General features: G+C 32.3%; 1 protein-coding gene across 1 annotated transcript in view; it reads left to right on the forward strand.

Annotated features, from left to right (window-relative positions):
* The first annotated feature begins 9559 nt into the window (after positions 1-9559).
* Positions 9560-13377, forward strand: part of LOC107440194 (uncharacterized) — a 70991-nt gene continuing 67173 nt past the window's right edge. The window contains exon 1 of the mRNA XM_087165589.1: positions 9560-9854. Within this exon, the coding sequence (XP_087021715.1) occupies positions 9852-9854 (3 nt within the window). The 5' untranslated portion in view covers positions 9560-9851. The remainder of the gene's footprint in view (positions 9855-13377) is intronic.

Here is a 13377-nt window from a genome sequence, read left to right on the forward strand (position 1 = left end):
CGTGTTGTATCGAAAAAGATGATTTCTTCTTTCGTCTGTCTGACTCTTCGGATTACGAAGGTTAAGCTAAAAGCAGACGATATTCTCTTCCTGTTCGTAAAAATAGAGCATTTTAAGGTAGCCATTCTTTAGTTCTTGTAGAGAGATATTAATGAAATAAAAATAAATATTAAAATGAAAAATTAATTGTTATTTCCTGTTGTATTGTTGCAATCTGCTGGAACCCTACGCGAAAGATGTCTATTTTTATTTTTAGCATTTGTGTGACTGAAGAAACTGATTTCTGAAAATTCTGCCACTAACACTCAGTTTATATCAGTTTATCCTACTCTTATAAATTTTAATCCTCTTATAAAAGGGTGAGAAAAAAGGCATTCTGATCACAAAAACAAATAGCGCATTTTACTTTGCATGGCATCATTTGATGCATTGTATAGAATAAAAATTACGGAATTATCTAAAATTATCACGCCGTATCATTGTCCGTAATTTCTTCACGAAATTTAAACATCAATATTTTTATTTTCTTAACATTACTGTTTTAGGTAGGAATTTCATTTCTATCCAACTCAAATTATCACCTGTTTTTTTTAAAAAATATGAATCGAATGAAGGTGAATCTTAAGTGAAATGAGATAACGTATCTAGTTTAAACTCTGTTATTAATTAAGAGGAAACTAAGCAGAGCTATAAAGGAATTGAGGCCAAAATTTCATTAGGGAGAGCGATTATGTGTGGAAAAAATTTTGCAATTTTTAAGAGATACATAAAAATAGTTGAATGTATGAAGTTTAAAAATTTCGTATTTATTATACTAAATAAAGTTCCTAATATTTGTTATAGCAAAAAATCGAGTGAACAAAAAAAAACTCTTCAATTTTTTTTTTCTTTCAGTAATGAAATAGAAATTACAATCAAATGCATTCCTCTAAGAAAATTTAATTTGTCTTGATTGAAGAGAGAATTTGCCAGCAACTGATTCCCTTTTATTTACAAAAATTTTAACTAATTAAAAAACGCGAATGCTAAATCTTCTCGTGCCCTCTGCACATTTTCATTTATAAGTTTCCAACAATTAAAGGCTTAAACATCTTCGTCCTTTCATAGACGCTTGCGAAGACGGGAAGAGCAAGAAGAAGCTTCAGCAGTAAATTAACTTTCAAGACCAGAATTTCCAGAAAATTAACTTACTTTAACTTTTAGTATTATTCCGTTTTGCGAATTTAGAATTCTATACTATTCTAATCTATATTTCTATACTTTGAATTTCAGTCGCTTTATGGATGAAACTTTAATTAAGCTTCTAGAAATTATATATTATTCTATATTATCAGAAAATTTTTACCATACTAAATTTTTGGATTTTATAATTTTAAAATTTATATTTTCGTCGTTTCATAGACATTGTAAACATGGTAGGAACAACAAGAAGTTCCAGCAGTAAGCAGTAGTTTATAAGCAAGAAATTCTGGATACTTAATTTACTTTAATTAGTATTAAGAATTCTCAGGCTAATAAGAATTAATTTGTTTTAAAGATTATCTAATATTAAAAATTCTCTAATAAAGATTCTCTCCTTTCATATATCGACAAAGATTGGAATTAAAAATGTTTATTTTTTACATCAAAGCTTTATGTTTTCGTTGATTCGAAGCGTTATGTTTTCTAAAGAGTATTATTAATAACGTTTTTTTACTGAACTCATTAAAATATTGCAAATGATTGAAGTTAGCATTTCGTGACAAAATGTCATGAAACTGACATTTTGTACTGAAATGCTAACTTCTTACAAAATGCCATCCAAAGTTAGTCCCGCAGTGGACTGATCGTTGAGACACGGTTCCCAGCAGATCACTGAAGTCAAGCATCACTGGCTGTGGTCAGTGTGCGGGTGGGTGACCACTTGGATTAGTTTGCATAGGGACCGAGGGTGTGCGGAATTGTAACTCGTTAAACTGTTCTACCGTAAAGTGCTCCACTTCGCGTGCAGGTCGTCGGACTACCGAAGTGGGGTTGCCATCCCCTCTGCAGAGGATCAAAATTGCGATGGCATGACTTTAGATCATCCTCAGGGATGTTTCCCAGACCGTCGCCAATAGCCCATTGTGAAGCTCTAGTGTGGCGTAAATGAACTACAGCAACTACGGCAGCCAAAGTTAGTCAATTTGATAAAGAACTTACGAAACAAGTATGTGCTCATTATGTCAAGTTACTCTTAAAGTCTAAATTCAAAGTTACTGCAAAATAAAATACAGTGGGTGATCGGTTAACGAACATAATCCGTTCCAAGACTATGTTCGTTATCCGAATTGTTCGTTAACCGATCATCGATTCACCATAGACTTCTATGTGAAATCAATTAATTCGTTCAGGAGACCCTAAAAATTACATTTTAAAAAATGTGTGATTTCTTAGTAAGTTTTTTTAGAAATAAAACATACATATAAACTTGCATATTAATCAGTCCTTTTCATTTTTTGCTTATGGGGCATTGAAGAACACGTCCAATGTCGATTGCTTTTCTCTCTTTTTCAGGATTTTCCGGAAGTAATTAATAGCATTGTCGTTGTAAAGATCCCCAACCCTACTGACATCAGATTGGTTTGGGTGCCATTCTAAGACCATTGCTCTGACATCCTCCCACTATTTCAAAAGATCTTTAATGGCAGATGTCGGCATTGGTCCTCTTTCATCTTCCTCTTGTTCAGATGGAGACACATTTCGCTGTGTTTCTTGGTGTTCTTCATTCAAAATTTCTCAGAGTTCTTCTGTCGTCAGTTCATCTTCATGTCCCATTATGAGCTCTTCTATATCATCCTCGTTCACCTCCACTTCCAGATCGCTAGCAGTTGTCAAAATTTCATCCATAATTTCAGGGGCGTCTCCTTGATCACCTCCGTCTCCTTGAACGAAGGATGGACACAGCTTCCGCCAAGCAGAAATCAACTGTCGCTGTGTTGACTTCTGACCACGCCTTTTGAATGATACGAATAGCTTCAAGAATGTCAAATTTTTCTTTCGAAAACTTTTTTAAAGTCATTGTTGAGGAGAATTAGCTTGCTTCAAAACACCAACGAAACAGCGCACGAGTGTACAATTTCTTGAAAGCCGCCATAACCTCCTGATCCATCAGCTGAAGAAGTCGTATTAGGAGGTAAAAACTGAACTGTCAGCCAGGGAAAGTCTGTCAACAAATTATCTTCAAGATCCTTTGGGTGTCCTAGTGCATTGTCCAATAGCCGCAGTGCTTTCAACGGCAAGTCATCGGCATCAAGGTAGTCCTTGATGCTCAGGGTACAAACTTTAAATAGCCATTCTTTGAAAAGATACTGCATGGCCCATGCCCTCTGATTCGATCTCCACATTACTGGCAATTTGCTCTTAATTATGGAATTTGTTTTTAATGCTCTGGGATTCTCAGAGTGGTAAACGAGAAGTGGTTTAAGCTTCATATCACCACTAGCGTTAGTTCCCAGAAGTAACGTGAATCGATCTTTCATAGGTTTATGCCCAGGCACACTTTTCTCATCTTTCGTGATGTAGGTACGGTTCGGCATGCGCTTCCAAAACAAATCAGTTTCATCACAATTAAATATTTGTTGTGGACGATATCCTTCTGTTTCAATGAATTCTTGAAATTTGAGACAGTACTTCTCAGCTTCTTCTTTATCTGCACTAGCAGACCCACCACGCATTAATGCATGTTTAATTCCAGACCTTCTTTTAAACTTTGTAAACCAACCAGTGGTAGCCTTGAATTCTAACTCCTCGGATGACAAACCTGGAGTTTGTTCTTTCAATTTCTCAAAAATTTCTCTAGCCTTCTTTTGAGTGATAGGCATACTAGTTACATCTCGTTTCATTTCCCGTTCATTTATCCAAACTAAAAGCAACCTCTCCATTTTATCATGGATAGCATTTCTTAGTTTCGCAGATGTGATTTTCGTTACTCCTTCAGCTCCTCATAATAATAATTTTTGAATGACTTTTAAATTCATTGTTAATTCAAGTTTCATTAAGTAATTATTAATACTAAGCATGCTTTAACCATTTCTCCTTTCAGTGATCTTATTTTGTATGCAAAATAATAACAGATGTTTAATATTAATTTTTCTTCAGGCCTAAACGTGTTCGTTAGAATTCGTTTTGTTCATTATCCGAATATGTGTTCGTTGTCCGAACTCAAAAAATCTTCTTTGAAAGTGTTCGTTATCCGAATATGTGTTCGTTATCCGAACACAAAAAACTTTCGTGAAAGTGTTCGTTAACCGATTTGTTCGTTAACCGATCTGTTCGTTAACCGATCACCCACTGTAAAGAAAAGATATTGCGCCCTAATAATCTTTATTAAGATGTGAAAATGTATTTATCTAACACTTATTTTATTTTATTTTATAACAAGTACTAATCATCCGGTTATCAAATAAAATTTGACCAAATTCTGAGTTCACGATTATCCGTGTTCAGCTTTTTTGTAATTCTGAACTCAATCCAGAAGACAAGGAAACTCTTGAGTCAAACATAGGTATGAAATGCACTTCGTTGAAGATTTTTTTGTGAAACTAACCCTTATTTGAGTTGCACGGAGAGAAAACAACGAAACCTCGAATGGCTAGCCCGGCGTTCGAGGTATTTTTAACCCGTGATCCGCCTGTCATTGAGGAAAAATATTTTATGATAGCAGAATTCGTATCGACCAGACAACGTTGGAATTCGAACTTGGGGCACCTCATTGAGAGGCTCCTCTTCGAAGAAACAAATTTCATCAATAGTGAGAAAAGTATTTCGTACTTCAATGTTTTCCAAAAAAAAAAAACGAGTAGTGCGTAATGTATTTAACTTTTCTAATACTAACTTTATTGTTGGCATCATTTAGCTGAGTCAATGTAATCTGAATAGCACAAGAAAGCCAAATAGAAGAGGGAACAAAATTAGACCCATGCCCTCAGCGGGATTCGAATCCTGGATCTTCCTGGTTGGAGGCTAACTCCTTGACCATCATACATTCCGGTCGACTTACTTTATCACTTCACTTTATATCGTCTAGTTAACAATCTTCTACAATGCACAACGATAAGGTTTCGAGTTAAGGAGTCATATATTTGAGAGTTCCTATACTGTTACAAATCGCGCGATTTCATGACGAATTAATTCTCAAAATTAACGAAATATAGCACAAGGATTGCCGAATCGTCAAAAGGGAGAGTTTTATTTCCGAAAGTGTGAATGTTAAGGTCTCATCATTTAATAACTAGCGGCCCTATAGTACCAATATTACCAATATGCACTGACCGCTTTTTCTTCCTACACAACCTAATTCCCATATAATTGAAGTACTTATCAATGTCAAGTATTTTACATGGACAGCTCAGTTTCTTAATGAGTACACCATCGTGACTTATTATTTATATACTAAAGTGCAAGTTTATAAAAAATGAATAATACTAGCTATAGTTATTATTTTTTCTTCTTTTTTAATAAGTTAAACTTCTGAAAGCATGTTTTTGTTAATTAATAGTGTTAAGACATTAGTAAGAAAAACAAATGACATACACCCAATTATAATTGTCTCGGTATATACCATTCAGTTTCAAAAAATATCACTGTATTTCACTGTAATTTCTCATATATCAACATAATAAGTAGCATAATATACAATTGAAAACTTATCTTAGTGATAAAAGTATGGCATTTCAAGTACTACATACAATTTTGGCTTATATGACAAAAAAAAGTAGCCTAATCAACCGAGAAGAACCAAAAATAAGCTAAGATGCTTCAATCTTTTATTCTAAAATATTTCATACATTAAATTCCGAATTTCGATTCAAGTACTTCCACCTTTCGTAATTTAAAAAATAATATCGAAAAATCTACTATAGCGATACACGAAGGAATGTTTTTAAACCAAGCAATAAAAATCAGTTATTCGACTTCAAAAGAAAATTTTTTATTGCATGTACTTTTATTTGAATTGTATATTGCACACTGTCGGATGAAAATAAACCTGAATATGGTGTGCATTTATTCTTTTTCCACAAAAACTAGTTTTATTGTTCATTCCAAAGCTTCTTGTTTTTAAAAATGTTAGTTTTTATTCTAAAGGAATAAATCTGTAACATTTTACTCGTTTTAAATTTGCGCGTTCAAAACTGCATATTAAATATTTACAGTTCCCGTTCAAAATATCAATTCTTGCATTCGCTATAATCGTCATTTCTCAGGAAGAATTTTGTTTAAAAAAGTTTCTCTACATTTATATATTTAAATGCGTTGAAAACAAATGTATTGTAGTTGAGTAAATTTTGTTAAATTTTTCACTATGTAAAATTAGTTTTCAGAATAAGAAAAACTAATCCATATTATTCACTTAATCTCTTTATTAATGCTTTTTGACTGATATGAAATTGCATTCATATAGATTAATAGATTCGTAATTTGGTATTTATACTTGTTTATGTAATATCTACGAACACCTGGATTTACTTTTACTGCAGCAATGCACGGGAAAAGATTTGACAAACGTAGCGTTCAGTACGGTAATGAAAATTTTAGTAAAAAACGTAATTATGGTTAATAAAACCAAAATAAATTGTATTTAAACCAATCATTTTGTAATATTTCCATTCACATGGTAACGGTTTACCAGAAATTCCGCCTTTCAAATTTATTATAACTATTACCACACATTTGTTAAAAATACAAAACTAACAAGTAGATTTTACCGAATAAATGTTTCTTTTACCATGCTTTAAGGTATCATAATAAAATTATCAGCTTTTGCCACATTTACCGAATTTTATCGCATATTATAAACACATATTTACTTATTAATTTTACTAAAGTTAATAAGAAAATAAGTGAGATTCGATAAAAAATACTGAGTGTTTTGGTGTTCCCATAGAGCCCGTAACATGGTTAATTTTGACATATTTTGGTATTTTCGACCATGCTTTTTTTCTTAGAGGGGAAATAGCATTAAAAATTAATATCCACATACGATATTTATTAGCTTAAATGCATTTGCTTAAATTAATTTTTTTAAAAAATATTTCGTCTGGTCTATGAACAGAAACTTTTATTTTCCACTATGTATTGGAAACTTAAAATGAATCCACAAAAACTTAAGGTATTATTTAATACTCGTAATTCGAGTCACAAATATTAAAAAATAAACAACTAAGTATATAATCTAATGTAAGCATATAAACTAAATCCTAACAAGATTATATCTGTTTCGCTCAAAAAATGACGTTTTGTTGTTGACTCATCCATATTTTAAGACACGCTAATACGAATGTATAAGATAATTATTTTCAATTTTATCTAAAATGTGGTTTTTAATTTACTCAGGTTACTCAATAGTAGGTATTGTTAAGTTTTAATGATGCTTCAGAATTTATGCAAAAGGGAGAGGTGTTTTAACAAAGCTGCAAAAAGAATAAAATCAACTGAGATCACTAAAAAAGGCTGCTGAAAGAATAGTAATTTATGTGCACGTCTTTCTCGAGTGAAATACTTCAATTCAATCCCTGTTTTGTTGCTAAACTCACAATTTTATATTGTTCAAATTAAATTTTTAGGATAGCCCACTTTTATGATTAACATATTGAATAACATTCAACCAATTCGTGAATGAGGAATGAATGAAGCAACAACCGAATGATGAATCAACTGAATCTTGTGTTTAAACACTGGTTCAATTTTTGCATAATTACCTCAATTTTTACACGCTACTTTGCATAATTTTTATTCAATTTAACACCCTATTTCGAAATTTTTATAATTTGTTCTCATGTGCTTTGTTTCCAAAATGTTCTTATCTTTTCATTAAATATTTTTTTTAGAAAAATATATTTACTAGTTCATAAAATAAAAGTCTTAGAGCAGCTGCGACTTCAAACACTGTAATTTAGTGTAAAGCGAACCTCTATAAATTAATTTTATCAAATGTAACTTCCAGGAGATGATCGGAAAACTATGAGTGCCACAGAGGAGTACGTTAAATCTATTGTGTCTGACAAACGCCTCGTGAGATGAGGTGTGGTAGTTTGGAGGAAGGGTGTACCAGTTCAGGTTATCTCTACGTCGCTTTATTAGAGTCAAAAGTACGTGGTAATTTGAACTTGCTCGTTTGAAGGGAGTACCCTCCAAAACGGTGCCAGGTGCATGGCATGTTTGGTGTATGTAATGTAAGATTTTCAAGTAGTACTGAAAAATACATAAATCAAATCACATTGTACAGAATTTGGTTTGACACAATTCCTAAGTTATATGAGTTCGGAACTTTATTTTAAGAGGAATATCAACATTTATACAAATTTAGACCAAAATGTAAGGTGATTCTAGCTCGTATTGCAAAAAGATCCAAGCGAATCTGCAAAAGCAGCTCTAAAGATTGGCAAACATTGTTACTTGGGGCTAGAGCTCACTGGTATTAATTTTGGCAAAACACATTAAGTAGCCCGATTCTAGTAGCGATGGTTCAGGGGATAGGGAGTTCGCCTTCCAATGAGGTGAACCGGGTTAGAATCCCAGCGATGGTGGATTGATAGGAATCAGCATCCGGCTTCCACCGACCACAGTGTTGACGTGAAATATCCTAAGTGGTAGACGGATCAGTTGTAGACCCTTGCTGCCAGGCTAACTGTTTTCCTCTCCATGTAACGCCAACGTTGGTTATTTACATCAAATAGTCCTTCACGAAATTAAATTTCTCCCAATACTTGAACCAGGAGTTCCCTTGTCTTCTGGATTGGGTTCAAAATAACAAGGTTACTGAGATGAACAATAGTAGTCCTAACTCCAAAATTGTGTCCGCTGTTCAACGACAGTTATAAAATATATATGGTTAACAAGTCGGGGAGTCTCAGGGGATAGAGCGGTCGCCTTCCGATAGGGTGAACCGGGTTTGAATCCCTGCGATGGCAGGTCGATATGAATTTCCTCACCCAACTCGCATCGACTACAGTGTTAACGCAAAATATCCTCAATGGTGGAGAGATCATGGGTAAGAGTTCAACATTAGTAACCCAAAAATTGGGTCGGCTGTTCAACAACGGCTATAAAAAAATATAATACAATTCGTTCACCTTCCCTCTCCACAATAAATAAATAAATACATTATAAATAAAATTTAAAACAATCACCTTGTCTCTTTCATTTATTGAAAACAATTAAAACGTATCTGCATTGATCATAAGAAAATGAAAACTTAATGCTTATCGAATAAAATATTCCATATTCAAAATCAATTACCCCACGCGGAAATATAATTTCATTAAATGATACAGAAAGAATTTAAATATCCTACCAACGCAGGAGAAAAAGAAAAATCAAAGCAAGTCCATGGGAAGCATTTTTCATCTTTCCTTTCTAGATTTAAAATCAAAGAAAGTGATGTTCCAATAAAAAAGCCGACATTTTATCTTCTGAACTCAATTCACCTCAATTTGACTACTTCTCCACCCCCATCCCCTTTCTCCCCCCGGCCTTACAGAGAACAAAAACTTTCACTCAAAGAAATATCAAAGTAAAACAAGAAGAGGAAGTCCAATTCACACAAAAACACGTCTGTCTCTGTGGCTTCGATTATCTTTTGTCGCGACCAGTAACTTTTCTTTAGGTTACCGGTGACAAGTGGTTAACCACAAATCAAAGGAAAGTGTAGATTTCGGAAGTATTGTTTTTCTCCATCGGCAAGTATAACTGTTTCGGTTAAGTAGAGATGGTACAAGGTGTTTGGATTTGAAAAAAATGTCCCATTGAAATGCGAGTTACTTTGTGATAGCGATGTGAGATTTATTAATTGTTCTTTTTGCACATAGTTTGGGATTACATCACACATCAAAATGGTATGTATTTTTTATTTAGTTTATCGTGTATAGAATCATGATTTTAAAACTTATCACATGCAAATCTGAATTTTTTTTTCATCATGCATACTTATAATTATTAAAAAAACTTAAAATTGTAAGCAAGATGCACTTCATAAATTTTAGAAAATTTAGAAAATTTTAGAATTTTGTTGGAAATGCTATTTATAAATGATTTTAAAGGTTTACCCGCAAAACGCAATCATGATTTTTAGAATATTATTTTAGCAGAATTCAAGAGAATTTTTCAAAAAATTATTGTGTAACTATTATGAATGCTTAATTAAATTACATATTTATGAAAGAGTCTCCTCTTCTCAATTTAAATAAATAACCATAATTGCTGGTATGCATGCATATAACCTTAAAGAAATTGAAATTGCAATTAAGACGCGCTTTATGCGTTTTAATGAATTATAAATACTATTTATGAATATTTTAGAATTTAGACGACTACAAAACGCACTAATTTTTACATGAAAATTATATTCTTAGAATTCCAGAGAATTTAATTATAAATGTTTGCGCAATTAAAATGATAGCATAATTGAATTACGCATTTATGAATGGGCCTATTTTCCTGAGTTTGAATTAAATCATCAATTTTTTTTTGTACAAATTCATATAATTTTTAAAAGATTAAATAAGTAAAATGCAGTTTATACATGTCTAAGCATTAGAAAAGATATTTATAAATGTTTAATGATGATTACCTGTAGACAATCTTTAAAACGTACTCACGATATAATTATGTATATATACTATATATATTTGAATATTACTTCAAAATTCTAGAGAAAAAGATTGCACCGTTTCCCTAGAAATGATTGCGTAATTAGCATGATCACCTACACCTTAAGTTGCATGCAATTTTATAAATGCATACACATAAGAGAGAGTAGGGTAAAACCGGGTAATAGGGTGAGACCGGGTTCCTCGAATGTGCCGAAATTAGTTCTGTTTTCTAACGGACAAACTCTAAACTACACTTTCCTAATGAAGAAGAAAGATCTTCATTATTTTCGTGTCGTTGATCATTAATTAACGGTGTCTTTGGGGATATGTCAGTTTTTCTATGCAAATTCTCTAATGTTCTCTTGTTTTTAAAATATTCTTATTTATTGTTATTAGAGTTATAAAAGTTCCAAGACCGGGTACCTCAATTGTGCCGAAATTTGTTCTGACTTCTAGGGGACAAACTCTAAACTACACTTTCCTAATGAAGAAGAAAGACCTTCATTATTTTCGTGTCGTTGATCATTAATTAACGGTGTCTTTGGGGATATGTCAGTTTTTCTATGCAAATTCTCTAATGTTCTCTTGTTTTTAAAATATTCTTATTTATTGTTATTAGAGTTATAAAAATTCTAAAACCGGGTACCTTAATTGTGCCGAAATTAGTTCTGACTTCTAGGGGACAAACTCTGAACTACACTTTCCTAATTAAGAAGAAAGACGTACCATATTTTCGTGTCCATGATTAATTCACGGTGTCTGTGGGGATATATCTGTTTTTCTATGTAAACTCTTTAATGTTCACTTGTTTTTAAAATATTCTTATTTATTGCTTATTAGAGTTATACAAACTATTTTTAGTCCATTTTATTATATTTGTTAGGGTAAAGATTCATACCCTTACAGACTACAAAAATTTCGTCCAATCGTAACAGCGCTCTGTTTCGTTTCGATAACCCCTGTTCCAGGGGTAGGACCAAAAGCCGCCCAGTCTCACATCTCCCCATTGATGTGGGTCTATGATAGATCCATGAAATCGGAAGTGCAGTGGAGGAAGAGGACATCCAAAGCTAAACAAAGATTTTACGGTCCTCAGGACAAAAATAATTGCAGGCCCCTTCTTCAGAGCACAAAAGGCCTTATTTTCATATTTTGTGGAATTCTTGAAGACCTTTTATTCAAAATAGTAGTTTTTCTGTAGATGTAAGGAAATTGTCTGAATCCCATTTCCTCCTTTTAAAAAAAAACTAATTAATGAATACCATATTCTTTTGTTAGAAATTTTAATCAAGTTCCCAGCAGTTCCGGTCTTTAAAACAATTTTTCATTTCTCTCCCTTTCTTGATTACGACGTTGACTACATCACGTGTAAATTACGCTTAATTTTCGTTAACTGTCAAGTAAAATAGAAATGTACGCTACTTCTTCACAAAAATTCTGGTATTTTTAAACTTTCCATAAAGTTAACACGTCGTACCCTGTCTCTCTCAGCTAGTGAGAAAAGACCGGGTAATTTGATTTCTTTTAGAAAAAAAATTACTTATAAAAAAGTTATACATTTCTGACTTTTCAGGAATGATATACAGCACAATTGAATGATGAATATCGTGATTAAATCTCACATTTTCTAGGTCGAACAGCTTAGTTCCAACAAGCCTTAGAATATTAGCTACCCGGTCTTACACCACTAATTTTGAGAAAAATTTAAATAGCAAGTAAGACGCGATTTTTAAATCTCAGAATTGTCATTCCAAATTTTTAAATGAACATCTTTTTCTGCATTTAAATTAAGCCAATTTTTTTAAAAGACATGCATATATAGGTATAAAAAATTAAAATGATGAGTAAGACGCACTTCATGCCCTCAAAAATTATCAATCTAAGAAGCAGGCTATGTATGCATGCATTAGAAGGAGTACATGTAAACAGCCGCAAAACGTATTCATGATTACAAGAAAACAATTTTAAATGGATTCCAGAGAATTTCATTGTACCCCGTTTCCCTAGAAACTATTGCGCAATTAAAATTACTGAATAATTAAATTCCAAATTTTCAAATGAGCCTCTTTACCGGAGTTTAAATTAAACTATTCTTAAGACTGTAAAATGCTTACACATATGAATTTGTAAGTGAAGATAAATCTTTAATCAAACATTTAAATCACTCAGCAAAGCCTCCACAATTACTTAAATAGCAATTGTATAGGGAATAACTGTACCTTCCAACGTTCCCTCTTTTCTAAGATGATTTTACTAAGTGGTACAAAAACATAAATGAATCACAATTGCAGGTAGTAATAGATCTTTTAATTTATTAGGGCATGAAAGCACAATTATTTAAATGCTTAACATAATTATTTATTTATTTATGTTGATTGATATATTATATAAATGATTGATTTATTTACGAATGGTCAAATTTGTTTCAAATTGAGTTTGAAATTGAATAAATTAAGTTTGTGTAATTTTTAGATTTTATTGCCCTTTTGAATATAAAGAAAATTGAAATAACAAAAGCTTATAACAAAAGCTCTCGCAATAAAAAAAATTGTTTTAAAATAATAGAAATAAAAGCATAATCTGGAATTAAATTGACATTCTATTCTTCTTATCAATTGAGCCGCTCAGAAGCCAATGCCGTTAAGTCCATTTTTTGATATTTTCTGATTTTTGGAAATTTTGATGAAATGTATAATAATCTTCTTAGTTATTAAAGTGATTTACTCGTTGGAAGGAGGATTTCAGAAGCTAAGGATTTCAGAAGCCA

The sequence above is a fragment of the Parasteatoda tepidariorum genome, chromosome 6 (genome assembly GCF_982258835.1).
Source record: "Parasteatoda tepidariorum strain Cologne lab strain chromosome 6, Ptep-v5.0, whole genome shotgun sequence".
Taxonomy (NCBI): Eukaryota; Metazoa; Arthropoda; class Arachnida; order Araneae; family Theridiidae; genus Parasteatoda; species Parasteatoda tepidariorum.